Below are 27,867 nucleotides of genomic sequence, written 5' to 3'. Positions count from 1 at the left end.
GGGAATGGGGAAGCATAGCCACGTTGTGGATGGGGTGACTCTGGAGGTGTAAGCGGGTCGGAGAATAAATCTTACATGCTTCGCCTCGCGTGTGGGACATCGTTTGTATCCACTATCTCCTACCTAGGTAGGTACCTACAGTAGGTAGGACATAGGATATATGACAGTTGTACCTAGTTCAATAATAAAGAGTGTAGATGGACTGTATAGCTAACACATCATCTCAAACCGAATAAACATCCACTAGATATACCAAATTGAATAAACACACCACACCACACCATCCATCCCCCAAAAAAGTAATCTACTCCTTCTTCTCCTTATGCGACTTCTTCTTCGGCATCCGAATCAACCAATACAAAAACACAGCAGCGAAAGCATTAAACACCACATACACAAACAGCAGCCCCACATTGCGCCAGCGGTCATCATAACTAATGTTCAGACTCCCCAGGAACTGGTCCGTCCACGACATCTGGCACAGCGAGCACATATCTGTCGCGTCGGGGTCTACCAGCGTTGCCTTGGCGAGCTTCACGTAGTCGCCGAGGTACTCGCCGCAGGTTTGCCCTGCTGGCGGTGGCATGCGTAGCAGCTCGATGTCGGAGCATTGCACGCGGGTTTTGGCGAGTCCTACGGAGAGGACGGAGCTTACGAGGTAGGTGAAGGGCGAGACACGGTACATGAAGATCCAGAAGCGGGGGAGGACGGTTGGGCTTGCCAGGACGCTGTGGTTTTCGTTAGTGAGAGGGTTGAGTGGAGGGAATGGTTGATGACGTACCCGTTGAAAATCAGACACAGCGAAAACATGAGCTGCGCAATGTTACTACCCGTCTCCGGCTGCTCGATCCCCGCGATGATCATTGAGCTAAACGTCGAGGTGAACATCATGAAGATCAAGATCAGCAGGAACATGGTGCCGCCTCGGTGCGTTACCGTGTCGGTCAACTCCGCGTTGCGGTACAGCCCGATCGGATAGTACCAGGAGAAGTACGCAGGGACCGCCATGAGGATGTTCCATGGTAACTCGACTAGGATGCTGGCCATCATGAACGCCTTCCATGAATATGCCTTGGAGGGTCGCTCACGCACTTCGTATAGCGCACGCTGCGTCACGAAGTAGGGCATCATTTGCTGGACCAGGTTGGGGAAGATGATCAGGAGCATGAAGATGGCGAACATTTGATCCTGCATGCCTTGGAGACTTGTGGGTTCTCGCCAGAAGGTGAATCCGATGAATAACGGCTATATCCTGTTAGTATTACCCGTCAAAGGAGATAAGATAGACCTACCGGAATGATACACATCGCCGCTTTGGAGTAAATATAAGATGGACTACGCCAATACTGCTGGAACATGCGCTGGATGCAGACCAAGAACTGCGCATACAGCGGCATAGCGAATTCACCATACTCGACCGTGCGCGGCGGCGGCGGTCGCTGCGACAGCTCCTGCTTCATCTCAGCCAGTTCCTGGCGGACTTGCTCGCGTTCATGGCTGTTCTTCCACACTTCCGGCCAGTCCTGGTCGGCGTGAGACCCGGGAGCAGCCCCGATCACTTCCAGCATCCACTCGGCTGGGTTGGCGTTCCCGGGGCACTTGGAGGATCCCTTGGTTTCGAAATACTTGATCAGCGTGTTCATGTTCGTTCCCAGCTCTCCAAAGTATACGGTTCGTCCTCCCCGCGCTAAGAAAAGCAGTCGGTCGAACTGTTGCATGAGCATCGCGGACGGTTGGTGGATAGTGCACAGAATCGCTTGTCCATGGTCGGCTAGCTTGCGCATCAGAGTGCAGATAGACCATGCTGTTTGACTGTCCAGACCCGATGTGGGTTCGTCAAAGAAGAGAAGCAGGTCCGGTTTGGCTGCAATCTCGACGCCGATTGTCAGTCGCTTTCGCTGCTCGACGTTCAACCCTTCGCCGAGCACGCCGACCACTGCTTCGGCATACTCTCCCATGTTCAGCATCTTGATCACCTCTTCCACGTAGGCTAATTTTTCTTTGCGTGGGGTACTCGCTGGCTGACGGAGGACGGCACTGAAGATCAGCGCCTCTCGCACGGTGCTTGTTTCCAAATGCAGATCCTGCTGCTGGACATAGCCAGTCTTGCGCTGGAACGAGTCGTCTCGTATACGCCCATCAACCAGCATCTCGCCAGTGACCACGCCCATGGTCACCCGATCCGCCAAAACATCCAACAACGAGGTCTTACCAGCTCCCGTCACACCCATCAAGGCGGTCAAAGTCCCCGGCTTCACCCACCCGTCGACGTGGTCCAAAATCCGACGATCCTCGCCCTTAATCTTGATGTCGTAACAGACATCCTGCCAGTGAAAGATAGCCGTCTGCTTGACAATCGCAGCAGTGTGGTCCTCGCTCTGACTGCCGATCTCTTGCTTCTCCGACGGCGATACCGCTTCTTCCACATCTGTGTTTGAACGAATCTTTTTCGCAAATGCCGGGATCTTACCACGGGGGAATACCAAAATCTCACCCTTCGAGGGTTTTGCGCGAACCAATTCGCTGCAGACGATATATGCCGCTAGGAAAAAGAAGAAGAACCCCAGGATAATGCCGTAGTTTCTCCAGAGATGTGACGGGTAATACTCGAACGAGGTCTCCAGATAGGTAGTGCCCTGGATGAAGTCGTCGCCGTATTTCGCGCCCTTGCCTGCGCAGACTTTCGATTCCAGAGGAACATCACCGTATCCAGGCCCGGAGGGCACATATAATGCGCAGTCGAACTTGCGATCGCTGAATTCATTGATCATCAGAGACTCGAACGCATAGGCGATTGGATTCAAGTAGTTGAGCCATCGGAACCAGGGGTGCATGTTTCGAACGGGGATAGTGAATCCCGTGTATATAACCAGAATCATCATGAAGATCGAGGACGGGACCATTGCTTGGGCCATAGACCGGGAGATTGCTCCAATCCACCGGAAGATATTCGACATAGTTAGCGTTGTGGTGACCGAGAAGAGATAAAATATGAAGAAGTGTGCGGGCGTTCGGCGAAGATTGGTCATAAAGTATATAATAAGATTGAAGACCACTGATACCAAAGCCTTGGCCGGCAGATCAACAAGCATGGAGCTGATGGCTTCTGCAGAGGGGTGATAGAGGGCGTATTTGTCGTGCTTCTCCACAATGGGCCGTTGTTGCCACAGGGTCAGGATCTCCAGTGAGCTGGAGAAGGCGTTCAACAGGATGGCAAAGAACAAGAGTGCGCCCCGGGAGAAGTAGCTGTTAGTCGTTTCGTCGAGATTATAGAAGACACTGGAGACGATAAACGCCATGGCGCTGTTTCCAATCACCGTGGCAAGGGTCATGCTCATATCGCCCTTGAGACGTTGGAAGCCACGACGAAGGCACAGCCGGATCTGCATCCAATACGACAGTGTATACGGGGACTTGGCGCGTGCACCCTTGGCCTTTTCCGCCGCTCGAGACTGGGAGAACTCGTTGAATTTGTCGCCCCCCAGTGGGAATTCATTTTGGAAGGCGTCGATCTCGAGAAGAAGATGCTGCCGCTCGACACTCTCCTTCCACCGCGCGGCAAATTCATCCGGCGTGCGGGGAACAAGATTCTCAAACCCGGGGCGGGCCGCGCGTTCTGTCGGGCTGGTCAGAGAAGTTAGGAAGTCGGCTGTGGTCTGCCTCTCCGGGCAGTCGAAGCCCATCTCGATGAAGAAGCGCCGGGCATCGGGGGCGTTGCCGAAATAGATCTGTCGGCCCTCATAGAGGACGATTGCCTTGTCGAAAATGTCATATATAGCCTGGCTGGCTTGGTAGATGGCGACAACCGCCGTCGAACCGGTATACTCGGTGGACAACCGAAGGGTCTTGACAAACTCCAGCGCGGTGGAGCTATCCAAGCCACGCGTACTGTTGTCCCAGCATTGCAGAGGACTTTTGCACAGGGTCGTCTCCGCGATACTCACTCGCTTCCGCTCGCCACCCGACACGCCCCGGATGAACTCGTTGCCCACCTGGGTGTTCACAGTGTGACTCAACCCCAACATCGCCATCACCACGTCCCGCATGTGCACCGCATACTGCTCTCTACTCACCCCAGGGAAGCGATTGAGCGGGGCTCTCGCGTGGGCGGCGAAGAGGAGGGTCTCACCCGCGGTCAGCTGGGGAAAATGGATCTCCGTCTCTGCCTGGTAAATGACCTCTCCTCGGAACCGGCCGTGCATCTCATCCCACGAGATGCCCTGGTACTGGATATCGGTTCCTGGATCCAACCACAAACCATGGGTTTCCCCAGCAATGGTCTTGAGAAACGTTGAACAACCGCTACAGACGGTCAGTGTCAAATGCCCCGCGACACCGTAAGGGGACCGAAGAGTGACCTACCTTCCCGGACGGCCCAAAACCACGAGCATCTCCCCATTTCGCACGTAGCCCTCGAAATTACGCAGAATATCGATCCGGACTTTGTTCCTCCACCCAAGCAAGCCACGAAGCCAACCAACGCCCTTGAGCCACATGTTGCCCACATCGGCCTGGTAATCGGCCGCGGTTCCATATCCAAAAGCGCTGAGGTTGCGAAACGAGACGCCGGCGGTGCGACGCGGGTACCGTTCAGGGTCGCGCGAGGTGACCTGCAGGAGATTCTTGGTCCATTTGCGCGAGTTGAACTGGTCCGAGTGCGGGTCGAGTTCCGGGTTTTCGCTGGGGTTCAGGAAGGTGTTGATGCCGTCGCCGACCTCGTGGGAGAATTTGCGCGCCAGGGCCGCGATCTTCGGGTCGTCCTTGCTGACGCCATTCTCCCACGACGTGTCCGAGCTCTCTGCCTTGTCTCCGGCGAGGTTTGTGATGCGGTCATCGTTCGTCTCGTCGGCTTGTTCTCGCATCGAATTCTCGAACGCTAGCCCCGCGTTCGCTGAGAGGGCGGTTGTTCCGAACGGGGCGGGAGGCGCAGGCTGAAGAACCATGGCGACGTCAATGGAGAGGAGCCCCGTGTGACATAACCGTAATGGAGAACTGGGTCTTAAGTCTGTGATCGGGCAGGACTTAAGGGTTCAGCTCATAGATGAAGAGAGAAAAAGGTTAGAGGGGGTTAGCGTAGGTAAGTAATAGGAGGGAGGATTCGGGGATGGACAGATGTGAGGCGGGGAAGAATAAAGAAAATAAAGTACAAGAAAAATAATGATTCGAGAAAGGAACTAAGGATTAGTTAAAAGTCCCTGGCTATCATAATAATACCTCAGAATGACCCTGTCCAGCATCATCCTTCTTGCCGGCCTGATACCTAACCTAACTTATCTCCAGTCTTACCCCAAACCTTACTACTATGAGTACCTGGACGGGACCCGGAACGAAGACATCCGAGCACAGCATAAATCGAACCGATTTTGAATCGATTGTCGGACCATGGAAATGAACCATCCACTCTTTTGGCGTCGATCAGATCCTCAGATGAGACTTGCATTTTGGGAAAGTCTAGAGCTTGGCATGGCCAGCAGGGAAAGAAGACAATCCAGTGAAATGATCGTTACTTGCAGTGGAGTCGATCCGGGATAGGCGAAGAAACAAAGACCTGCACAGATAGAACCGAAGTTGTCATGTCCTTCGCTAGGAGAGAAATCACCAATCAGTGGGTGTGGATTGTGGGGGTTGAACATTATGTGGGGCTTTTCAGTGGGGCCTATAAGAGCCCGGTGGGGCATAATGGGGGGAAGCCAGCGGGGGGCCCAGTGGGGGGCCTTGCTTCCCCGGTATAAAGACCTCCAGGGTCACGCCCGTTGCCATGATTGATCAGGGCACCTTTAGGCCCTTCATTGGATGCGTATCCTCCTCGTATTGATGGCCCCACTTCGCGTATAGCACCGTCTTTGCAAATACGTGATGGATACCAGGTTACTTCTTATCAGATCATGTGATAAGGAATTGTTCTTATATAACTGATGAAGACAATTCATTATACAGTTGAAACGCTACATGTAATCAACCGAAGCAGACATGCATATAATAGCCTCGTCTGAAAAAATATTGTATTGATACTTTATTCTCCGAGTCTACTCAGGTCACATGCTCTGGTGCGGCGGGTTTCTCCGGCTCACGGTTACTCCGTTTAATTCATTACACAAAATGGTTTAGCATGTCATTTCAGGTCCAGCACTTCTCTGCGTGTTACTATCACTATAAATGTTTCTATAAGCCCTTATTCATCACTGCTCTAACTCTTTCTGTCTCTCTGTTTCTTATAGGTCTTAAAGTATGATATTTGTACCATTACATATTTGTACCATCAATCCAAATTACCGAGGTTTGCTATCCCCCCCCCAAAAAAATAAGTAGTAGAAAAGGTAATGATTAAATTAAGAGTTCAAAAAATCGCACTCTTCGTACAACCTATCGTGGTGTAGTGTTGTTAGCTGGTCCCTGATTCAACACATCACACCCTACATGAAAGAAGCACTGCCTGATAGAGACAACAGGTGGATTTGTCGCGCGTCTATCGTATGTGGTAGACGATCGGACCACTGGAGAATACTCGACCCTCCATATGTCTTGGCTAGCAACGAGCTGTCTCAGAAAGATCGTCTCTTCGTAGTTGCTGAGAATCCATACACACAGCCCAGCGTCTTCATGTACTTGATTGGCTGAGCGAGTATGACTCTTAGCTCGTTGACGTTATCAAGCTTATCTTCCAGGGAGTGCTCGCATATCCATGATACCTTGAGCTTCTCGACGACCTTCAAAACGTGATTACCATCCTTCAAGATTCCATCAAGCGTGCCGGTGAAAGTAGATTGCACGCTTTGGAATCTGCAAAGCGTATCCCCTTTGACTGTGATGTGAAGACAGCGTTAAGCACGTCGCCGAAGTATCTGTGAAACCGGCCTTGAACACCACATCCGTCTTCAGCCTCGACGTTTCCGTAAGTATATGGGCCTCGTGTCTGAAGTGTCAGGCCTCGGACCTCACTGCGCCAGGTATGGCTCTGGTGTGCTGTATGCACAGCGTTCAAAAAGCCCAGTCATGGCTGAAGGTCACCAGTAAACTCAAGTTCGCGAAGGGCGCTTGATTGCGTATGGTATGGGCCGGATTCGAGCTTAGGCGCCGGGGACTCAACTACGTTCTTCGGGCCGATATGAAGCGCGGGACGAGGCATTTTGAGAGATTTGTTTCTTTCTTGACGACGAAGGCTATTAGCGACATCCTGAGAGACCAGTCTCTACTAACACAGATCACAGAGAGTGCGTACGGAGTAACTGGTGGGCAGTGAAAACTTAGCTTGAAGGCTAAGGCCAAGTTGGGTGGAAGGATGTGGAAGGAAAAGAAAAGAGCTGGAACAAATTATTGTATACCAATGCCAAGCTTTAGAAAGTGGGGTCATGTATGGGAGTTGATCCCGATTAGGTATAGGAGAGCTTTTCAACAGTCAACCCCACAAACTTCTATACACTTCACAGCTGAAGAGCACCTCAACATAATCCCAAGTTTGATTTCCTGGAAGTGACTGCACTCGGTTGGCATGTCAGCTGACCGGCAGCTTTGGCAGAGTCCTTTTCCCACTGTTTTTCATCTTGTATCTTCAACCATCCGCAAGCTTTTCCGCAGCTCTGAATATCATCAATTTCATCCTTTTGGACGCGTTTTCATCCCCTATTTCCATAGATTTGAGCTCCACCGTTTTTTCCATTTTCCAGAGTTGAAGATATTTATAAGACTATTGATCATAATTGCTAGAATACCCTGATGTAGAGAAATAAGATTGATACTTGGGTAATCTATTTTCCGTGGGGACGATGCTTTGGGTTACGTCACGGGGCGGTATAGATAATATACTATGTACGTACCTTGTGCGCTTAAGCATAAAAGCAGAATCTGAGCTACCATGGTTCTTTAATCCAGTATAATGGATACTGATAACCTAGAAGAAACTGAAACATTTCTACCGTGTTGGTTGACATAGCAGGTATGCAATACCCTTCTGCGAAGCTGATATCATGGAATACCCAAACGACAAATTATTCTACAACCATATCTCCAGGCACAGTCAAGTAGATAAATTCAGGTTATTTGCTTGAAGGTTTTTCTCGTTCTCAGTAAGTATAGTTATGGAGGTTATCTTTGATTCTATAAAGATAGTTTCCGACATACAAGGCATCTTACGACATTATGATCGGCTTACAGTGTGATTTTTCATCTATATTCTTCAAAGCCAAAAGGTTCAAAAAACCAGCTTGGAGAGAGATCCGATCAGGCTGCAACCATGTTATTTACGCCATCTCTGCACTGACCAAACTTCGGAAACTTGGTATCACCATCTAGCCCTAAAGGGTAGAGTATTAGTGTTCATCTATTTTATTTGAATATCAGTATCCCTGAAATATATGCCTGGACTGACTTCTGAAATATCATCTGGACGTCTTCTGATCCTTCAGCTCTCAGCGTACCGGTTGACCGTAATTCTTGGGGATGTCCAACGCGTTGTATGAATCAAGTGATCGAAGTGTCCTTTCGATCAATCTTCTAACATTGAACCTCAGAAAGCATTTCATATGTTAAAGGGAAACAGTATGCTACTGATTATACATTCATCAAGAATTATTCCATGCGCTCTTTATGATCCCCCCCAAACCCAATCCGCCGCAATCGTCGCAATTATCGCAGCCTGAACAAACCAGTTAGTAAAAATCCACACATATCATCCATCCCCGGCGAACACATACCACAGACAGATCCACTCCCGAAGTAACAATGATATCCAACGCAGGTCGATACCCATCCTTCGAGCTCGAGCGCAAAGCTAATCGCTGGTTGTGCTTAACACTTTGCCGCACTTCTATAACCTTGCGATCCCCATCAACGACATCAAACGACGCCAACACATTCCCATACCGCTCAATCCGCAACGAAACCTTCTTATCATCCTCCGTCTTCGCATCCTCCGCCGCCGTATTCCTCAACGAAAAGCTGAAGTTCCCTATAGCCGACGCACCCCAGACCCCGCGCGGAGCACCACTCCCCAGATACGCAGGATCATCACTCCTAGTACTGCGGCTGCCGCCCGGCAGCGTCACGGCCCACATATGGCGCAGCGACACCCGCCGGTGCAGCTCGAACAGCGGCAGTCCCGAGGCGTCGCGAAACTCGCGACATGAGCGCTGCTCGCCGTAGTCGCTCCCGGACACGGTGAACTCGATTATCCCGTCGTCGTCATCGTGCGTGATGCGGTATGCGACGGCCGACTTCGCGTTGCCCACGGTTTTCAGGACGAGCGTCGTCTTCGTCGTCGTGATCGATTCCCTTCGGATGGCGATGGGCCGATCGGGTGGGCGGAGTGATGGGCGAACGCGTGGGAAGATGGCTCTTGAGAGGGAACTGCGGGAGCTCGTGCCGATTTGGATGTCGCTGCTTCGTCCCCAGACTGACATGCTGTAGTGGTTTCGTTTGCTGTAATGGTGAGGCTGGGAAGAGAGGGCTGGCTTTCCGAGGCGGGGAAGGAGGGTCGATGGTTATATATAGGTTAGTATCGTAGTAGGATCGTCAAGTGTGTACTGCTGATCTATGTAGCATTTGCTAACTATAACACCAGTAGCTAGGAGGCAAGATGGGAGGTCGTAAGCCCTTTGCTGCGCCCGACAGTACCGCTTCCCATTGCGATGACCTCATGGCTCGCCCATTGGTCGATCGCTATACCGCTTTGGGGCTTCTCTGTCAGCACCTATGAGCGGTCTCCACTCCACTGCCGCATTCTACATTCTGGGCACTGTTTGGGAGTATGAATTGAGCCAACAGGACAATTGTTGCAAGGCTGGTTCAGGGCTTAGGTCCTCTTGGCTTCGGGATAGATCGTGGTGCTATAATCACCACCCCATAGCTGGGGCACCAACCAACCACACAACAACTGAGGGCACCAATCGATAATTGTCCCACACAAACACATAACTGGGGCCACGCGCAGATCATCATTGATAATCGAGTCAGATTACGACAATGAACTCTAACACGACGCCTAACTTGATTCCAACTGAAGTGCAATCAATACCGAGGCCATATTCGCGATAACACCGTGGCAGCTCGATAGGATTCCCGCGATACTCTGATGTATCTATCACGCAATTTACGGCCCATTTAACCACATCGGCGCCATGTGGGGACGCCAGGTTCCTTATATACTGAGACCCCTCCTAGGAACCGAAACTCAGCATCCTCCTTCCTAGAAAGTCAAGTCTCAAAGCACGAGACTAGAAACCACCATGTCCGTCGCGAAAGAATTCGAGGCCGCGAACGCCAAGTATGCCGCCTCTTTCGACAAAGGCGGCTTGCAGCTGCCTCCTCAGCGGTACTTAACCTATTGATCCTCCCCAGAATTACCATCCTGCGACGCAGTCTAACAAATGATCTCCAACATATAGCAAGGTAGCGGTGATCGCATGCATGGACGCGCGACTGGGTATGTCTCAATCCTTTCACACTTCTTCCCGTCATCACCTGCAGTAGTATCCCCGGTAGCATCCCACTAACAACAATAGACCCCGCCCGCGCTCTCGGCCTCGAAGAAGGCGACGCCCACGTCATTCGCAACGCCGGCGGCCGCGTATCAGACGCCATCCGCAGCGTGGTCATCTCGCAGCAGTTGCTGGGGACACGGGAGATAGTCATCGTGCATCATGTATTTCCCCTACTTTTTTTCCCTTCCCGCCTACCCAATTCAAGAAACGACACAAGCTAAGATAATAACCCCACAGACGGACTGCGGCATGCTACTCTTCACGGACGAGGTACTCCGCGGTAAGATCCGGAGCGAGCTGGGCCAGAACGCGGACCACGTCGCGTTTCTGCCGTTCGGGGATCTGCGACAGAGTGTCCTGGATGATGTGAAGCTGTTGAAGGAGAACCCGCTTGTGTTGGATGTGCCTGTCACGGGGTATTTGTATGAGGTGGAGAGTGGGCGGATTGTGAAGGTTGAGTAGTTTCTACTTTATATCATATTTATGATTGTGGGAGTTATGGGTTATGTTGGATTTGGATGAGGAGACCATATAGGGTTGACAGAAATAGACTTTGATAAGCTTTCTCGTTAATACATCCCTTTTAGAGAGTGGAGGGTGAGATTCATCATTTGTGTAGAAAATGCTATAGCGTTTAATTTGAATAGACAGGCAGAAGAATATATATATATCGATATGTAGATAGTATATTAAACTACAACTCCAGCCTCGGCCCATGATAATGCTTCTTCGCATAGAGCCACCAGTTGCCAGCCCCAATGACGACCATAGCTGCCAAAACGACCGCCGCATAATCTGAACAGTTGGTTAGCAGCTTCCACGGAATAGTATAAAGATCCACTTAGAGTAGGCGCAACAGGAGAAAGAAGGAAAGAACGAAGAAAAGAGCGCAGGAAGGAACGAAGGTAGGAACGAAGGTAGGAACGAAGGTAGGAACGAACGGAGGAAAGAACGGAAGAAAGAAAGGATAAACCCACTCATATTCCCCCCCTTCACCGGAAACGCAGCCGGAAAGCAAAAGAAAACCGTAATAACCACCGCCCACACAATCGTCATAACATTCGACGCGCAGCCCACCCACCCAGGGACCCAGAAGGCTCTATTCGGCGGCAGGTAGTGGGGGTCACGGCGACGCCAGAGGAGGAGAGCAGCGGGGACGGCGAAAGAGATCTGGGCGACGATGACGGTGCAGGCGATGAAGGCGTTGAAGGCGTTGGTGGAGGCGACGTAGACGATGCCGAGGAGGAGAACGAAGACGCCGTCGACGACGAGGGCGTAGACGGGAACGCGGAGCGTGGGGGAGATCTTCGAGAGGTGCGAGGAGAAGAGGAGGGCTTCGTCGCGGGCCAGAGACCATGTTAGGCGCGAGGTGGTTTGGTGCACGGCGTTGAGGGCGACGCAGGTGATTATGCAGGTGGCTGTCATGAAGACTGTTGCTGCGGCGGGGGAGGATGTGGCTTTTTCCCAAATGAAGTAGACGGGGAAGCTGTTGGGATTATCTTATTAGCATCTGTCTCTCTCTTTATCCACTTTCTCTCTCTGTGTTCCCCTCCACTCGGTCTACCACTGCCCGTTCTCTCTTGTTGGATAGGTGAAGAAATACCCAGTTGGCGACTCCAGTGACGCCGAGACGTCCTTGAAGCTGTAGATTGCTGAAATAGAAAAGGGAAATGCGGTCAAAAACCCAATCAACACTGTGACCATCACCGCGCGCGGTACAATGCGCTCGGGCTGTAGGGCTTCCTCGGCCAGATGCAGTGTGGCATCCAGCCCGGAGAGCATGAATTGCGGTGTGGACAGGCCCGTCAGGAAGGAGACACCATCGGGCCAGCCGTTGGATCCGTTGACGAGATGAGTCCACACTGCGTGGGAATCAATGGTAGTATGGGCGCTGGCGGGGCATGTGACCGTGATGACGATGAAGGTGACTATCGACAGGATGACTGTATCACGTCAGTTAATCACTACATCTATCCTCTGCAACCTCCCACAAAAACATACAGCCCGCATTATACACCCACAAGGTCTTCCCCGTCAGAAACACATTGTACGCCACCATCAATGCATTGAACAGCTGATACACCAGGAAATAGTGCCACGGGGCAGACACATACCCAGGCTGCCAGCGGATGACAATCGCCATCAGAGCCTGGGTGGCAGCCAACGCGATCGACGCCGCCAGTGTAATCCACGCAAACACCGCCGCTAGACCACTGAAGTACGAGAGCCCTCGACTCCAGCGCTGACTGGCCAGGATGGATGTGAAATGGTACTGTCCACCGGCGGTGGGATAGACGCTGGCCAACTCCGCCAGTGTGATCCCCGTCCCCACCATGGCGACTGTCACGGCTATAATCCCATACAGAAGCGAGGGCGCACCACCGGACTGGATGGCGATGGAGAAGCTGGTAGCGATGGCCACCCAGCTGTTGGAAATGTTATATCCTACTGCGATGATGCTGAAGATACTGAATTGGCGCCGTAGCGGGGCGATCTCGAGGCCCGTGACGACCTGGCCTGTGGCTAGTTCGATTTCCGGTACGGCGGAGGCATCGCTCGTGTGGGGCTTCGAGGACGATGATACTGACGATGGGCGTTTAGATTCGGACATGATATGGGCTGATGTGTATTGAATAGTATGGTCTGACGGGGATCGTATGTTCGGGGGGAGGCAACATATTAAGTTACTACTTCCTACAGTGAATTCCTTTTTACTTTCTTTCATTTCTGTGCCAGCCAGTAAGAGCAGGACGTGACGACCAATGATTACCTATCTAGATGCCCCAGTTGATTAACATGTTTCAATTAGGACAGCATGACAGTGACACCGGACAGCTTATCAAGTTTCCAGCAGTGCCTATCGTGACGATCGACGCATCAAGCCTCGAACAAATGCGGAATGACGGCGGAATTAGTCCACATTGCCGAGTGAACCATATGGATTTTGCGGGGAAGCAGCCAATGTCTTGCTGTATTCGCCTCTCCCCGCATTTCACTATCTATTGACTTCGAATGATACGAACTCGACCGTCCGATGATCCCTAGCGAGATAGGCAATTCTTACGCCCAACGCTATCTCCGCGCGAGGATTTCCGCCCTACGCGTTATCACGGCTTGCTGATAATCGAACGAGTGGATTGGGTACGCCTATCGAGCTACTGCGCTCTAGCTCTATCTAGGACACTGCAATTCTTCAAGGCGTCATACCAGCCACCCGATTGGATTGTGAATCCAATTCGGACCCTCCCCTGATAGATAGTTTCCTTCTTCACCGACCTCTGGAATCTTCAAATTCCCTCCTCAATTTTCACTTACCTTATCTCTTCCACGTCATGTTCTCAATCCAGTCCTCCCTGATATCCACAATTGAGCTCCCAATGTTGGGGGTCATGACAACAAGATAGGCCTACGCCTCACCGGGCCGGTGGAGCCCCTTTCCTCGCGTGAACAGTGCCGCGATGGTCGCCACGAGCCCGAAACAGGCAGACGCCAGGAACGATAGTCGAATCCCGCGGTAATACACCAGGCGCGCGGCCATCTGTACCTCAGGGGGCAGGGTATAGATTGCCGAGACGGAATGACGAATGTCGTCAATGAGCTAGGGGGAGATAAACCAGATCAGCCAAATGTCCGGGTGGGACTGGAAAAATCAAACCAGTAAATCACACGCAAGACAGGGATACTACTTTCCATTTATCTGGTACTCCACTCAGGGCCTCTGCGAGACCCGAGCGCAATGTGTTTTGAACAATTGTCGACGTAATGGCCACGCCCCACACCGTACCCAGCGAGCGGACTAGGTAGACAGTTGAGGCGGAGACAGCGTGGTCTATTGGGTCAGATCGTCGTTTTCTTTCTTGGAGTGGGAAAATTAAGGAGTTATTTACCTGCGTGGTCGAACGCCGCCAAAAACGTAAACAAGATCCCGGGATAGACAATGCCCTGTCCCAAGCTGGCAGGAATGACATAGACATAATACTTCCATTCGGAGTCGTTGAACTGCAACAGCATCACGAGGAAGTTACCAATACACATCAAGGCGGCTCCCGTGCGGACCAAGTGCGCGAGCTTTCCCCAGCGTGACATCACAATGCCAGAGACGAGACTCCCAATGGGAGCAGCCAGCGACGGGACAGCCAGGCGGGCCCCAGCCTTGGAGGCCGAATCGAGCAGGATAACCTGGAAGAGCAGCGGAAGGGTGAACAGAAACTGCATAGTCAGCATCACACTCACACAATACCTATAATCCAGACACAACTTACAGCATACGCAGCCATCCCAACACAAACGTTGGAGATCTGCGTCGCAACAGGCAACACACCCTTGAGCATACGCAGCGGAATCAACGGAATAGCCGACGTGGTCCCCTCAACGAACACAAACAGCGCAAGCAGCACAACACTGCCGACCAGCGATCCAACGACCCACGGATCGGACCACGGGAGCTCGTTGCCGCCCAGACTCAAACCCACTAGCTGGCTCGACAGACCCAGGATCAGCAGACAGGCACCCGACAGATCGACATATTTCCAGATCGCGCGCAAGCCCTGGCCTGGCTGTACCAGTCCGTTGGAGGAGGGGGATGACAGGTTGATCACCAGGTAGCCGGTGACAAGGGCGAATATACCCACGGGCACCTGCATGATGAAGCACCAGCGCCAGCCGATCGTGTCGACGATGGATCCGCCGAACGAGGCGCCGCAGACGGCTCCGAAGCCGTTCATCCCGTTCTGCAGTGCTTGATACATGCCGCGGCGGCGGAAGGGAATGAGATCGGAGTTGACGATCGTCGCTGGAGTTGTTAGCGACACTCCACATACCGTGACACGAAGCGACAGAAAGAAAAGGACAAAGAAAGAAAAGCAAAGAAAACTCACCCATAGTCATCAACCCACCCCCACCAATCCCCGTCAGCGCGCGCATCAAATTCAGCGTGATGATATCCTGCGCAACGCCGCAGCCGATACACCCCGCGATGAACGTGATCGTGGCGGTGAAGAAGGACGTGCGACGTCCGAAGATGTCAGAGAACCGCCCGTACAGCGGCTGGAACGCCGTGCTGGTGATCAGGTACGAGGTAGTCAACCATGAGGCCGTGTTGGCGGCATTGAAATCAGAGCTGATCACTGCGTAGGTCGACGCCGTGATAGTGCCGTCGAAGCCGGATAGGAAGACGTTGGACATGATTGCTGCATTGGTTAGTTTTTTTTCTTTTGAATAATTTTTTGTTGTATCTTAAATTTCTTGATTTTATTCCTCTTGAAAAAAGAAGAAGAAAAAGAAAGCAAGAAAGAAGGAGTGTTACCTATTTGAATCCAGACAAACCCACGCGGAGGCTTCCACATAGCCTCAGGCGCGGACGCCGACTGCAACAGAGGCTGGTCCTCAGCCGGCGCCGCAGGCTCAACATCACGATCAGGATGCTGCATACTGCAAAACAATTCCTATTCTCGCGTATAGTCAGACGTGTAGACTTTAATCGCAGCCAGCTTGAACCCAAGTACGTTGAAACAAACTATCACCAGAACTCAAGGAGGGACAGGCGTGCGGGGGTAGCGAACAGATGGTTAGTACGGTGAACATTTAAATACTAATGTAAGTAGTAAGAGCCTAGAGTCGGGGACCGTAAAAGGGTAAAAAAAATTGAGCATCCGACAGATCTTGTCAGGCACGATTCGTCATTCGTTGTGAGTGTCGTTTTTTGACCCACTTGTGTCGGTTATCAGCTTGGCTACAGATGCTGTAGGTGGCGAGTGGATGGGAGGTATAACAACTCCATTGGCAAGGATATTGGCTTCAATATACTAACTAGGTACTTGCAGGTTCAGGATAGATGCATAGATGCTGGATTGCAAAGTGGAAAGAAGATGAATGTCTAAGTAAAAATTGTAACCCTAAAGCCCATTCGGTGGCGCTCTATACTTCTGGCAACCTACTCCACCACGATCGGACATCCATGCTTCCATAGCTAATATCAATCTACCAATCCTGAAATCCATTATAGACCGGAATTTCTACAGAACCCCATCCTACACGACATCCAAGCAACGACGTCAGGGCCCAGCGAAAGCGTATCCCGAGAAATCACAAGCAAAAAGCCCCATCATCATCCCCAGCCCTACCAAACCGAAAATCAACCAGACACCGAACAAGACACATCCAACTCCACAGACTCCAAACCAAAAGCCAGACAACCCGCATCCAGAAAGCCTCTTTCCGTCCAACACCTCTCAACAACGCCCCCCAGCCAGATCCCCTCCGTACAAGGCAGCTCAGCCCGCCTTGGCCATGCAGCCCGACCATCATCAGGAGCATTGTCTCTGAAAAGGTCAAACTCGCATCTCTGACCCGTGATAACCTCGTACATCACGGCGCCAAGCTGTCCGATATCTGTCTGTACGGAGAAGCCGTTATCGTCGACTTTCATGTGGGCAAGTTGGACGGCATTCTCGGCCAGTCCAATGCAGGGCACCACTCCATCAACCGAGCCAGAGAGATTCAACCGGCGATAGACATCTTGCTCGCGTTGAATCACTTCAATATTGATGTCCACGTCGGAGGGGCTACTCCAAGGATGTCGCAATGGTATCTTGATGGCCTGGCCTGGCGATCTCGATGGATCACAACACCTGTCCTTCCATATCCCAAGGTTTCACTCTCGGAGATAGGCTGGCCCTTGAGGTCTAGGAATAGGGAGGTGGCCATTTCAAGACAACAATTGGAAGGATGGGGATAGGTGTTGTTTCAGGAGAAGCTTGACAGCTTAGAGATTTATTGGTATAAAGATAGTGCATGAAGTAGTACAACACGTGGCAGTGTGCCAAGGTGTATACAATCCGAAACTTGTAGTCGATACTGTAATAGTATTTAGTGCTTTAATTTATACATATCCTTGATATATATTTGTTGAATAACATTACATGTTGCTGGAAATGGAATTACAGACTTATTGCATAGAACTATAGATAGTCCAGACAAGCGTAGTCTAGATTCTATAATAAGCAAATCAAAAGTCGAAAACTGCCGGACATGATTACACACAGCCTAGCTTTCCAGACTTAGACCGTTTAATATTGCCAACAATGACCTGTCTATATCAAAACAGTCGTCCACCAGAACGACACATAGATGGTATTAGCCAAGCAGCTGACAATGGATGGATCATGATAAGACAATTAGACATAGACATAGACACTGATAGCAGCACGCCCAAAAACAAAAACGCCCGTCCCATCTTCAACCCTGTGGTGGTCCCGACTGTTTTGAATTCGTCAGTCGTGAACGCCCCGGCCTCGTTGATATCTGGTATCCTCGTTGATAGTATCCTACGTTCCACACATGATACCCCGCGCCCTCCTCTAGACCGGACTGATGATTCCCCTGTAGTGCGGCGTGCCTCGGGATAGCGTCGTGTTCTGTTTAGTCGAAAGCGAGAGATAAGAAAAGAAAAGGACGAAAAATCCCGAAAATAACCACTCATCTCGCCTTCCCAGCCTGATTCGCAGCTTCTACATCAACCAAGCAAACCACATTAGCCTCTCACCCGATAAAACCACCCCTCCCAACCCCTCAAGCATAGGAAATGGAAAACATACCTCTCCGCGTAGCATCCTCCAACAACCCCACATCGACCTCCGACCGCGGCAGCACCACATAGCGCACCACACTACCCCGGATAAACATGTTCTTGACAGACGACAGGTGCGGGTACTTGTCGAGATCGAGCACGTCGACGTCGTCGAGCTTGATGTTCAGGTACTGGTCGACGGATTTGAGGGTGCCGCGGATGCGGATGTCGTTTTTGAGTTCGATGGTTACGGTTTGGTTGGTGAGGGTTTTGAAGAAACTACATTATTTGAGTATCATGGTTAGTTTTGGATATACGTATGTATAGGTATATATAGAGGAGGAAAGAGGGAGGGGGAGGACGTGTTGGAAGTGGGTTTATGGTGAGGACGCACCTGAAGAAGAGCATGGTTGCGGTGGGGGTGTCGTAACTTGGAGTTTTGTGGTGAGTGTTGTTATTGTTGCTGCTGTTTTATGGATATCGCATTCGCATTGCCTCTCAAAACCGGGGTAGAGAGCAGCTTTCAATCGTGATCCTGAAGAATGAAGAAACTGGGTCGTCGTGATGGGTGCAAATCAGTCCCGCGGCCAAGCTCCTACCTCCGTGATGGCATCGGCGGGACTGAACTGGGCGGTCACGTGAGCTCCCCGGTTGCTTAAGGCTGGTTCCTAGTGCGAAACACATACACTCCAACCACCAGTTTTCCTGAAGACAAGTTTGAATAAGAGATTTTCTACGGATAAAAATATACTGTTTTGATCATTTTGGTGGATTGGAACTATCATACAACTCTCTACCCCCATAGTCCCACCGCATCGCTCCTCCATGACCACAACCACTCATCCCCAGCTTCTCACGCGCGAACTCATTATTAGATTATGACACCGCCAGGGTGCTGTAGTGGGTATCATGATAATCATCCCAGGTGGTCCCAGTAATGCCAAAACAAGTATAAAAAAAAAGGAAAGTGGAAGACCAGATAAAAGACAACGAAGAAAACGCCAGGCAGCCAGGCTAGGCCTGAGTCTACCGTTTTGGCTTCATCGCCCATCCAGTCAGGCAGGTCCAGCCTGCGCTATTCTTGCGACCCTCATCAAACACAGCCCCCACTCCCTCAAGGAGCTTTTCGCGCTCGCGACCCATCTCCATCTGCAACTTCAACAGCCACTGCTCCCAGATCCACCCGCCAAAGAGACCCGCCACGCTGGCGATGTCTGCCGTGCTGCCGATGGGCCCGTGGACCGCTTCGTACGCCTCGATCTGGCTCTTGACGCGGGGCTCGGGCGTCTCGCGCGGGACTTGCGGTGGGGCGGGCTCGACGCCCATTGGGAGGAACGTCCAGGCGCGCTTGACACCCTCGAATCCACCCTTGCGGAGACGGCCGAGGAAGCTCTTTGTCGGGGTTGGGTCGTATCCTCTGGTCTTGAGACTGAAGGCGAACTCGACGGAGGTAGCGGTTGCGTAAGGTCCCGCCTGTGCTACCTCGGCGTCCATGACGAAGTACTCCAAATATCCCCCCGGCTTGAGGCATCGACGACACTCCTGGAGGCAAAGATCGTATTCGTCTTGCTCTGCGTTCGCGGGACGCTCTGCCTTAAGAAGGGCCGGGAGCGAGCGAGCTGAGATCACGTCGAACTTGTTGTCCGGGAATGGGAGCTTCCACAGCTGGCTGACCGCAACCTGGCGGTGGTTGTCTGGCCCCTTGATGCCAGGGTTGACCGCTTGGCGCTCAGTATAGACCGTGTATACCTTCACGTTGGAGTGGTCATGTGCAAGGTGCCAAGCCCACTCGCCGGACGCATGTCCGCCGAGATCCAGGACCCTCACAGCACGTCGACGGCCTTTTGACGACGTCGAGCTGGACAACCGCTTCGCTGCGGGGCTGGTGAGAAGATGTCCACCATTGATGTACTTGAGGGCATCCATGGCCCACATGGATTGGCTGAGTTGAGCTAGCACGGACTGCTCCTTCTCGATCATGGAAAACTGCGCCTTTTCTGCGAGCTCTGAGGCAATCACCGAGTTACGCGGGGCCTTCGAGAAAGGTCCCTTGTACGGAGGGCGGCCTGGGTCGTTCAGCTCGTAGTACCCTTGCAGGCATCTGACGTGCAGGTTAGGCAAGCCAAGCCGAATGGATTGAACGGCGTCAAAGCGCATGTGACGATGCAGGAAGGTGTCATTCTTGCTGGAGAGCTGACGGACCGATTGGAAACCCCGCCAGTAGATAGAATCCTTGCTGGCCGAGGCCGAAGGGCCGGAACTTGGTGCGTCGGGCACGTCTTCGGCGAACCGGACAGCTCTTTTGCCGTTGGTCTCCGGGCGTTCTTGATGAGCGTCGTCATTGGATTCGTCTGCCTCGGACTCGCTCGCAATATCGGGTAGGTTCACTGGGTTGCTTTCTCGGAGGGCGGAGAGGTAGGATTGTTGTGCAGCTAGCCAAACGCTAGTCCTGTCCAGACTCGCCATTGCTCTCTTCTGCAATTCTTCCTCGTAGGTCTCGTCCTGCTCGTCCAGATTGTTGGTGGATACGGGCCTTGAAATCTCGGAGATGCCTTCAGGACCAGGACTGATGGGGCTTCGTTGATTCCCAAACGCGTGGCCTTCAGCATTGGGAGGCAGCCTTATCGCCGTAGGGGGAGCATATACCGCTGTCGGTTGGTCGTCTGTGGGAATATCACAGCACTCGATGACCTGTTCCACGATTTGCCCCTCGTCCCGCCCGAATGGCAAGTTGTAGAATCGCTCAGCAACGGCAGATGAGGGTGGCATTGCGCCCTTGGGTATTGACCAGGTATGACGAGCTCGTGGCCCCAGCGAGGCAAAGAATCCGCCCGGAGACGGAATGCTCAGGCTGCTAAAGCTGTGTCCCGATATGGCGGATGCTGGGGTCGCATCGCCGGCACTTCGGGGGCGTTCTGGAATCCCGTGGACCTCCCACATCTCCTCGTCCGCATCCGAGCCCTCCGACCAGGGATCTGGCGTCCTATCGAGCGGGATGTGCCTCAACGTAGCCATGGCACCTTCCGGTAAGAAAACACCGTTGTCGGATGGTGTATGTTCACGCGAGGGGCCCGCTTCGATATGCGCCGGTGGAGCGGTCGAACGGCCCGGGATGGAAGGAAAATTTCCGAGCACTCGCTGCCAGTCATCATCAGGACTCTCCAGGGCGATCTCAATATCTTGCACGTCCGATTCCGGCTCGCGATCCGACACGTCTGGTGTCCGATCGTCCTCGATCCGGGATCGGATGTGGACATCTTGGGCTTCCCAATCCGCGTCGGGGAGAGATTGCAGATCCGGGGTTGCGGGAGCACTGATGTTGGATACTTGGTCCGACGACACACTGCCGCCGTCCAAAGACGGTGGAGCATGAGCTGCCGGTACCGAGCGTGACAGCAGCGACAGCGCCGCTGGCGACACCGGGATCTTTGGAGGCGGAGTTGGCGGAACGGGTGAACTCTTGGGTCCTCCGTGGAGCGATGGCCACGTCTCGGGCGAAGGGATCTTCAGGCGGGGATAACGGTTGCGATTGACGGGGGACGTCAACGAATGTCTGGTCGTCGGGGTCGCCAGGCTCGTGGGCCGCGTGCTGGTGGAGATGGACGTACAATCGTCGCTGAGGTCGGACTCATCGTCGGTGGCATCGTAGAGCTCGTCAAATGGTTCCATTTGGCGCTGCCATTCCGTATCCGAGCACGAGGAAATGGACCCAGCCGACATGGGTGAGAGAAAGCGGTTCATGCTCGAGGAGGGGGGTAGATTGGTCGTCTTGAGCTTCAACCGGGGACCTAACGTTGCGATTGGGTTGAATCCTGTCTGGCCCGCCTCGTCCTTCTGAACTGCCCGGCCTCTCTGGTCGGCTTGGTTGGCATCATGCTGATCCGAATCTTGAAACTCGCGCAAGTCTTCGGGTATCGTGTTTAGCTTCGTCCCCCGGACCGGCCGGAAGGGTGGACCTCTGATGGTGGCCATGGTGTATCACGACAGGGAAATCGACAGGATCTGTAAACGGGTCTCGACACCGATCAACGGGTCGATTCTAGTTGTTATAGAATTATGTAAAACGTAGAATGAATGATGGATGGCCTAGCTTCCAGAGCCACAGGCACAAATGAACACAAATACAACGCCCAACAGGATCAACTGCAACAGAGGAAAATCGCGAGGGACCACCACGAAGGAGCAAGTGAAGCCCCCGCCCGATCAGTCGCGCCCGGCGGTGATATATAGGACTACTCTGAAAGGAGGGGAGATCGGATGGAGGGCGCCTCTCCCATGGCCCGCAGGAACTACTGCAGCATTGTGCACGCAGAACCATGAATCCCTGCAGAATCCCCAGCAGCTGGCTACCTGATTGGGTATCAAAGGGCCAGCGCGACGCTTTGGGCCCCCCTCGAGCAATCAGCGACTTGCTCTCTCAGAGGGCATCACGCTGGCGGCAATGGACACACCAATCATGGGGAGAAATGATGAGGTCTCCCTGTGAAGAAGCGCTCTTCAAGCATGGGGAGGGTGGTTGGCCGAATGATTGTGCCTCTTATTGGTGAAGTATAAGCGCCGGGGATCTATCTTTAGAATCGAACGCCTTGGCTAGAGGGGAGGAGAGGGGATGGAGGAAGATCACTGGCCCTCTTTCCACGCACGGGTCAAATTGCACCCTCACTAATGATTGATTTCTTGCCCACCAGTATCCCGGTTTGATTGATGATCTATTCTGGTTTTCTTTCCAATCATCTTCTTTCAGGTTTCCTTGGTTTCCTTGGTTTCCTTTTTGAATCTCTTCTCGAGGGCGATCCGTTGCTGGCCGGAGTGGGCCGACCAACATACCTGTCGTCATCCTTATGACAGACCGATAGTAGGATGAATCTCGCGAGATAAGGGACAGCTCCTCTCCGGTACTTCCTACTCTGTCTTTAGGATGACTTCCAAACCGGTCGGAAAGCACAGAAAAGGGCAACCCGACGCGGTGGAGCACGGACAATTGGGAGACATTGGGAACCAACAACGATCAACCAAGCAGGGGAGGGGGGGAGAGGAAGTCAGCCGACCATCGCGCATCGGATTTAGAGCCGGATGAAATGGGTGAGGACTGGGCCAGGGACAGTTGGGTGGAAAACCAAGATTTCTGATGGGATTGGAACAAGTGTTTAGGGACCAATTGGGGAGATGCAGCCAAGAGGAAGCAGTCCCCGTGACCCGCAGAAAAGATGGAGGATCGTTGACTGGATTCATCTCCCACTGCTTCGTACTAACCACTACACTCACACCGTAGGGATTTTCCGATGATTCCCCCGTCTTGATGGCTAGACTATCTTAACTCGATCGAGCCGATTTGACCTGGATCTACCATCACAGGATCAGAGTCTCGACTCCCAGCGCCATTCAACCGCCATTGATGATCCATATCCATTAATCATACGGAGGACATCCAGCAATCACAATCCAGTCAGGTCCTTCGAGTCTAAATATTCAATCCTTTTCTTGATACTGTCGGACCACGTGCAAGGCTTGGCCCTAGCCCTCTGTCTAATGAGAGCTTGAGGTTCTATTGACTTGATTCTTATTGTTCTGGTTTGTTTGTTACTGGCTCGACCCATTTCGTCCTAATTGCCTGGGCAGCTATCAAGGTGAGGATGACTTGGCAATGTGACAGTTTGGATGAATTTGTTCTGGACTCATTGACTACACGGTCAATTGTTTCCTAACGGATGCGTAACCACGATGAATTCACCACCTGCATGAGGAGATTAGTCATGCTATACAACGGTCTCCGCGGCCGGACTGAGGTTGGCCGGAAATGGCGGTGATGTCGTTTTTATTTTATTTAATTCTATTTATTTAGTTCAGATTTTTTTTCTTTCCTTTTTTCTATTTATCGCCCGATAGAGTCCAATTTTCTCAACCCACCAGGTCACCATACTATCACTCCTTACGCTCACGCACTGCTCATCTCCGTCTTTTAAAAAGTATCGTGACCCTCGTCCTTCCACTCTCCTCCCGCTCCTCTGCCCCTCCATCCCGCCGCCACATCTTTCAGCCGATAACGACAGATCCGTCCTTACCCCCCACGCCTTCCCAACTCCAACATCTACACTCTACAATCCCGTTCCATTGCATCTATCAGTGGAAATCAGCATCATGTCTCCCCCCGCAATCATCGCGCCGTCCATTCTGAGCGCAGACTTCGCCACCCTGGGCAGCGAATGCTCCGCCAAGATGGCCCAGGGTTCCGACTGGCTGCACGTAGACATCATGGACGGTCACTTCGTCCCTAACATGACCATGGGAGCTCCCGTCGTCAGCAAGATCCGGACCCACGTCGAGCGTCCAGCTCAACCCAGCGGCCGGGGGACATTCGACTGCCACATGATGATCGCAGAGGTACACCCACAGAGTCCTTACCACAATGACCTATCTATCTTCAAGACAAGACACTGATTGTTTCGCTTTTGAAATATATAGCCCCAGAAATGGGTCAAGGAGTTCAAGTCCGCTGGTTGCGACCTCTACTGCTTCCACTACGAAGCCGCCGTGACCTCCTCCGCCGCGACAAAACCCACCGACTACGCCACCACGCGCAAGACTAGCCCGCGCGAGCTCATCCGGTATATTCACGAGGAGGGTATGCACGCCGGAATTGCCATCAAGCCCGATACGCCCGTCGACGTGCTGTGGGAGATCCTCGAGAGCAAGGAGGAAATTGAGCGGCCGGATGTGAGTTACCACCTACTACACTACATCATCAATCAATCCACCAATCTATTTATCCACCAATCAATCAAGAAAGCAAGCAAGCAAGAAACCCAACAGCTAATATTGGAAAACAGATGGTCCTCGTCATGACAGTCCACCCCGGCTTCGGCGGCCAAAAATTCATGGCCTCCGAACTCCCCAAAGTGACCGCCCTGCGCGAGCGATACCCCGACCTCAACATCGAAGTCGACGGCGGGCTAGGCGTCGGAACAGTCGACCAGGCCGCCGAGGCCGGTGCCAATGTCATCGTCGCTGGCTCGGCGATCTTTGGCGCCCAGGATCCCGCTGACGTCATTAAGCAGCTCCGGTCTGCGGTTGACAAGTACCGAAAAGCGTAATTTATTTTTTTCTCCCTAGTTATCTTATATTACATCACTTTATCTCTGCATTTTCGTTTCTTTCTTCATTATCTATATGGGTCTTCGGCGATTCTTCCATTTCTCTCTTCTTTTTTCTTTTCACTTATTTTTAAATTTCTCATTGCATGCATATGGCGGACGGGCGGACAGACAAGCAAGACAAAAACGAAGACAAACAGACGGGCGACTCAATTCACCACAATTAATTCCTTTTCCTTCCTTTTCCTTTCAATAGAATTTGGGATTCAGGGTCCCTATGATTGGGTTATATACTATACCCTATTTATTAATTTATTTCATCTGGACTGGTTTGACTGATATAATTACCTACTACTATTACTTACTACGACTGACAGAGCTATTTATATGATAATGCATAATGTAACTACTATAGTGATTATTGTCATCGTGATTCAGATTCTTAATAATAGTAAAATCAATGATTCAGGCTGAAATAACAAGACAAGACATAACTAGAATATTTCCCTACCGGTTTGAGGGACCGCCGGCGTGTGAAGAGTAGACTGAAGGGTGAAAAAATAACTAGAGAGGAAATATGTGTGAGAAATAAACCGAAAAAGAAAGCAAGAAAGCAGAAAGAAAAGGGAAAAGGGGAATGGGGAATGGTAAAAGACAGGTATCTATATACAAGGATAAAATTAGAACGACAACACAACCAGCAAGCTCAAACAAAAGACCATTTTGGTACAAGGCGTTGCGACACCAACAACTCAACTACCTACTCAAATCCGCGCTTCTTGTACCCTCGCCGCCATCTCATCCACGCCAGCAGGCTCCTCCTCGATCGTCTCCTCGTGCTCTCCCTCGTCCCCGCGGGTAGCCTTCTCGGCCCGCAACGACTCGACGACATCTGCCTGGCCGCCAGAGACAGACGTGCGCAGGTCCTGGGCGACCTTCTTTTTCTCCTCGGGCGATGTGGCCGATACGATGGATCCTCGGTGGTGTTGGACTAACCCGAGGGCTTGGGCACTGTCGGCGTGGAAGTTGGCTGATGATTCGGCTGCGACCTCTGGTACCAGGCGTGGCCGCGGGGGTCGGGAAACACCCATTCCTGGTTTTTCTTCTCCTCCTACCGCTTCTTCTTCTCCTACTGCTTCTCCTGCTTCTGCTGGTGTTGATTCGGCCCCCCCTTTAGGACTGGACGAGCTGTTAACCTCAGGCGGCGCCACTGAACTCGTTTCTCGACGTACAGTGGTGGACGCGGCCGCGCCTTGTTCGATTTCTGCGGCAGTGGTGGTCTGCGCGTCGTTCGGAGCGGCCTGTGCCGTACGGTTGGGCTCCTCCTCGGTTTTCTTGGATTCTTCGGTTTTCTTGTCTGCTGCAGGGGCGGCGGCGGGGGTGGGGTCAGCGGGGGCAGCTGAAGCGGGCGACGACGACGACTGCTCAGCCTTGGAGGCAGACTCCTCGCTCTTCTCGTCTACTACGGCTGCGGCGGGGGTGGGAGCAGCGGGTGTGGAAGCAGCGGGAGCAGGAGCAGGGGCAGCGGGAGCGGGCGACGACGACAACTGCTTAGCCTTGGCGGCAGCTTCCTCGCCAGCCTGGCGCAACGCGGGCGGGATCGAAGCCTCCTTGTGCTCCTCCTTCGAGGGCGGATTCTGGATCTTGATAGTGCTCTGTTTAGGGGCGGAGGCCGGCGCCGCGGCGGAGGTGGATGTTGTAGCTGCGGAGGTTGCGGGGTAGCTTGTTGCAGGGAGAGAGTCTCCAAAGTCTTCGACGCTTTCAATCTGCATCCTCAGCTCACCGTATTCATTCCATTCTTCAATTTCTTCGAGATCCTGCGTGCGTTGTTAGCGTGTCATTCTTCTATACATGGGCCCGGATTTAAGGGGTCAAAGGTCACGGGAAAGGAGGCGGCAAAGATGAGGAATAGGAACATACCCCGACAACATTTCCGAATTTGACAAGCCCCGGCAATTTCTTGCCCTTGGAGCGACGGCCCCAGAGCTTGCGGGCGGCGTCATCGGTGGCGACATCCAGGGCACGGAAGGGCAGCTTGTTGGCCTTGAGGATCGTCTCCAGGCGGGAAGTAGCGGTGATGATGTGAGAGGACCCCGCCGTCAGGGAGGTATACAGGTAGAGCGTGGAGTCGGGCATGATGTCGACAGAGATCGATTCCAGTTCTCAAATGATTGAATTTAATGACGAGAAATCCCAAAGACGATGGGCATGAAATTCTGGAAAAAGCGGAGAGAGAAAGTCGGTTCGGTTGGTTTCAACGACCTGATCCAATCTCCAAGGACGCTATGACTTGATTGGTCTTTCCTCGGTCTGGTTATGACGTGGCGGGTTTTTTTGGCAGTACTGATGTCACGTGTGGTTGAATAAGGAGGTGCTTATCGATAAGCAGGCGTGGTAGATGTGGGATCGATAGTGACAGCTGATAGTAGCGAGTGATTCAATTGTAGTAGGAAGACTTTTAGGATGAAGGAACACAAGAAGACGCTGGCTGATGCAGAAGAAATCAATATAAAATCAGGGAAATAAAAAACAGGACAAACCCTTTTCCACAGGTCGATCACCCATCGAACTTATATGTCGCTACCTTCGCAGCGTGGCAACTGACGTCAGGGCCCATCTCCCAAACAAAATATGATATCGTATGCACCCAGACCCAAGAAACACAACAGAGGAGATCTATTCCCTAGTTCCATCAAACGGAGGCAGTCCGAATCAGGCAATGATGTCATGATAC

The 27,867-nt window shown here is 52.3% G+C and overlaps 9 protein-coding genes across 9 annotated transcripts; 2 read left to right on the top strand and 7 right to left on the bottom strand.

The window, feature by feature from the left end:
* Window positions 1-162: 162 nt before the first annotated feature.
* On the bottom strand, window positions 163-5,125 carry P168DRAFT_287633 (pleiotropic drug resistance family ABC transporter). Its single transcript, XM_024836614.1, has 4 exons — window positions 4,363-5,125; window positions 1,293-4,302; window positions 782-1,245; window positions 163-728 (listed from the first exon to the last, which is right to left on the bottom strand). The coding sequence occupies exons 1-4, from the start codon at window positions 4,941-4,943 to the stop codon at window positions 305-307; spliced, it is 4,479 nt and encodes a 1,492-aa protein (XP_024695728.1). The 5' UTR covers window positions 4,944-5,125; the 3' UTR covers window positions 163-304.
* A 3,048-nt stretch (window positions 5,126-8,173) lies between these two features.
* P168DRAFT_287630 (uncharacterized protein) lies at window positions 8,174-9,485 on the bottom strand. Its single transcript, XM_024836613.1, has 3 exons — window positions 8,691-9,485; window positions 8,366-8,632; window positions 8,174-8,291 (listed from the first exon to the last, which is right to left on the bottom strand). The coding sequence occupies exons 1-2, from the start codon at window positions 9,393-9,395 to the stop codon at window positions 8,582-8,584; spliced, it is 756 nt and encodes a 251-aa protein (XP_024695727.1). The 5' UTR covers window positions 9,396-9,485; the 3' UTR covers window positions 8,174-8,291; window positions 8,366-8,581.
* A 735-nt stretch (window positions 9,486-10,220) lies between these two features.
* Window positions 10,221-10,937, top strand: P168DRAFT_315653 (beta-class carbonic anhydrase; the record flags this gene model as incomplete). The annotated part of the gene is made up of 4 exons (XM_024839925.1): window positions 10,221-10,306; window positions 10,380-10,417; window positions 10,497-10,636; window positions 10,713-10,937. The coding sequence occupies 4 exons, from the start codon at window positions 10,221-10,223 to the stop codon at window positions 10,935-10,937; spliced, it is 489 nt and encodes a 162-aa protein (XP_024695726.1).
* A 226-nt stretch (window positions 10,938-11,163) lies between these two features.
* P168DRAFT_287627 (putative choline transport protein) lies at window positions 11,164-13,086 on the bottom strand (the record flags this gene model as incomplete). Its single annotated transcript, XM_024836612.1, has 3 exons — window positions 11,164-11,961; window positions 12,079-12,418; window positions 12,477-13,086. 3 exons carry the CDS (start codon window positions 13,084-13,086, stop codon window positions 11,283-11,285), a joined length of 1,629 nt encoding a protein of 542 aa, XP_024695725.1. The 3' UTR covers window positions 11,164-11,282.
* A 795-nt stretch (window positions 13,087-13,881) lies between these two features.
* P168DRAFT_309021 (MDR family MFS transporter) lies at window positions 13,882-15,904 on the bottom strand (the record flags this gene model as incomplete). Its single annotated transcript, XM_024839256.1, has 6 exons — window positions 13,882-14,073; window positions 14,162-14,304; window positions 14,363-14,684; window positions 14,738-15,267; window positions 15,353-15,664; window positions 15,781-15,904. 6 exons carry the CDS (start codon window positions 15,902-15,904, stop codon window positions 13,882-13,884), a joined length of 1,623 nt encoding a protein of 540 aa, XP_024695724.1.
* A 1,647-nt stretch (window positions 15,905-17,551) lies between these two features.
* Window positions 17,552-18,606, bottom strand: P168DRAFT_287625 (Sm-like protein LSM2). The gene is made up of 3 exons (XM_024836611.1): window positions 18,437-18,606; window positions 18,071-18,321; window positions 17,552-17,983 (listed from the first exon to the last, which is right to left on the bottom strand). Exons 1-3 carry the CDS (start codon window positions 18,448-18,450, stop codon window positions 17,952-17,954), a joined length of 297 nt encoding a protein of 98 aa, XP_024695723.1. The 5' UTR covers window positions 18,451-18,606; the 3' UTR covers window positions 17,552-17,951.
* Window positions 18,607-19,068: 462 nt separating this feature from the next.
* On the bottom strand, window positions 19,069-22,014 carry P168DRAFT_231548 (uncharacterized protein; the record flags this gene model as incomplete). Its single annotated transcript, XM_024833289.1, has 1 exon — window positions 19,069-22,014. The coding sequence occupies one exon, from the start codon at window positions 22,012-22,014 to the stop codon at window positions 19,069-19,071; it is 2,946 nt and encodes a 981-aa protein (XP_024695722.1).
* Window positions 22,015-24,010: 1,996 nt separating this feature from the next.
* P168DRAFT_248221 (ribulose-phosphate 3-epimerase RPE1) lies at window positions 24,011-25,550 on the top strand. Its single transcript, XM_024834111.1, has 3 exons — window positions 24,011-24,423; window positions 24,505-24,756; window positions 24,870-25,550. The coding sequence occupies exons 1-3, from the start codon at window positions 24,181-24,183 to the stop codon at window positions 25,131-25,133; spliced, it is 759 nt and encodes a 252-aa protein (XP_024695721.1). The 5' UTR covers window positions 24,011-24,180; the 3' UTR covers window positions 25,134-25,550.
* Window positions 25,551-25,613: 63 nt separating this feature from the next.
* On the bottom strand, window positions 25,614-27,549 carry P168DRAFT_324569 (uncharacterized protein). Its single transcript, XM_024840860.1, has 2 exons — window positions 27,054-27,549; window positions 25,614-26,950 (listed from the first exon to the last, which is right to left on the bottom strand). Exons 1-2 carry the CDS (start codon window positions 27,267-27,269, stop codon window positions 25,898-25,900), a joined length of 1,269 nt encoding a protein of 422 aa, XP_024695720.1. The 5' UTR covers window positions 27,270-27,549; the 3' UTR covers window positions 25,614-25,897.
* Between the last annotated feature and the right edge of the window lie 318 nt (window positions 27,550-27,867).

The sequence above is a fragment of the Aspergillus campestris genome, assembly GCF_002847485.1.
Source record: "Aspergillus campestris IBT 28561 chromosome Unknown P168scaffold_2, whole genome shotgun sequence".
In the NCBI taxonomy this organism is placed as follows: Eukaryota; Fungi; Ascomycota; class Eurotiomycetes; order Eurotiales; family Aspergillaceae; genus Aspergillus; species Aspergillus campestris.
This window is presented reverse-complemented; position numbering and strand designations above follow the sequence as displayed.

Bases quoted from the DNA above. Each gene is read 5' to 3' on its own strand.
- P168DRAFT_287633 (XM_024836614.1), bottom strand. From the start codon at position 4,943: ATGGTTCTTCAGCCTGCGCCTCCCGCCCCGTTCGGAACAACCGCCCTC. The intron at 1,246-1,292 runs GTAGGTCTATCT...AACAGGATATAG, and splicing joins CGGCGATGTGTATCATTCCG to CCGTTATTCATCGGATTCAC. The intron at 729-781 runs GTACGTCATCAA...CGAAAACCACAG, and splicing joins CTGTGTCTGATTTTCAACGG to CGTCCTGGCAAGCCCAACCG.
- P168DRAFT_287625 (XM_024836611.1), bottom strand. The intron at 17,984-18,070 runs GTATGTTTTCCA...TGGTTGATGTAG, and splicing joins GGAGGATGCTACGCGGAGAG to AAGCTGCGAATCAGGCTGGG.
- P168DRAFT_287630 (XM_024836613.1), bottom strand. From the start codon at position 9,395: ATGTCAGTCTGGGGACGAAGCAGCGACATCCAAATCGGCACGAGCTCC. The intron at 8,633-8,690 runs GTATGTGTTCGC...TGGTTTGTTCAG, and splicing joins CGGGAGTGGATCTGTCTGTG to GCTGCGATAATTGCGACGAT.
- P168DRAFT_324569 (XM_024840860.1), bottom strand. From the start codon at position 27,269: ATGCCCGACTCCACGCTCTACCTGTATACCTCCCTGACGGCGGGGTCC. The intron at 26,951-27,053 runs GTATGTTCCTAT...CAACGCACGCAG, and splicing joins AATTCGGAAATGTTGTCGGG to GATCTCGAAGAAATTGAAGA.
- P168DRAFT_248221 (XM_024834111.1), top strand. From the start codon at position 24,181: ATGTCTCCCCCCGCAATCATCGCGCCGTCCATTCTGAGCGCAGACTTC. The intron at 24,424-24,504 runs GTACACCCACAG...TGAAATATATAG, and splicing joins GCCACATGATGATCGCAGAG to CCCCAGAAATGGGTCAAGGA. The intron at 24,757-24,869 runs GTGAGTTACCAC...ATTGGAAAACAG, and splicing joins AGGAAATTGAGCGGCCGGAT to ATGGTCCTCGTCATGACAGT.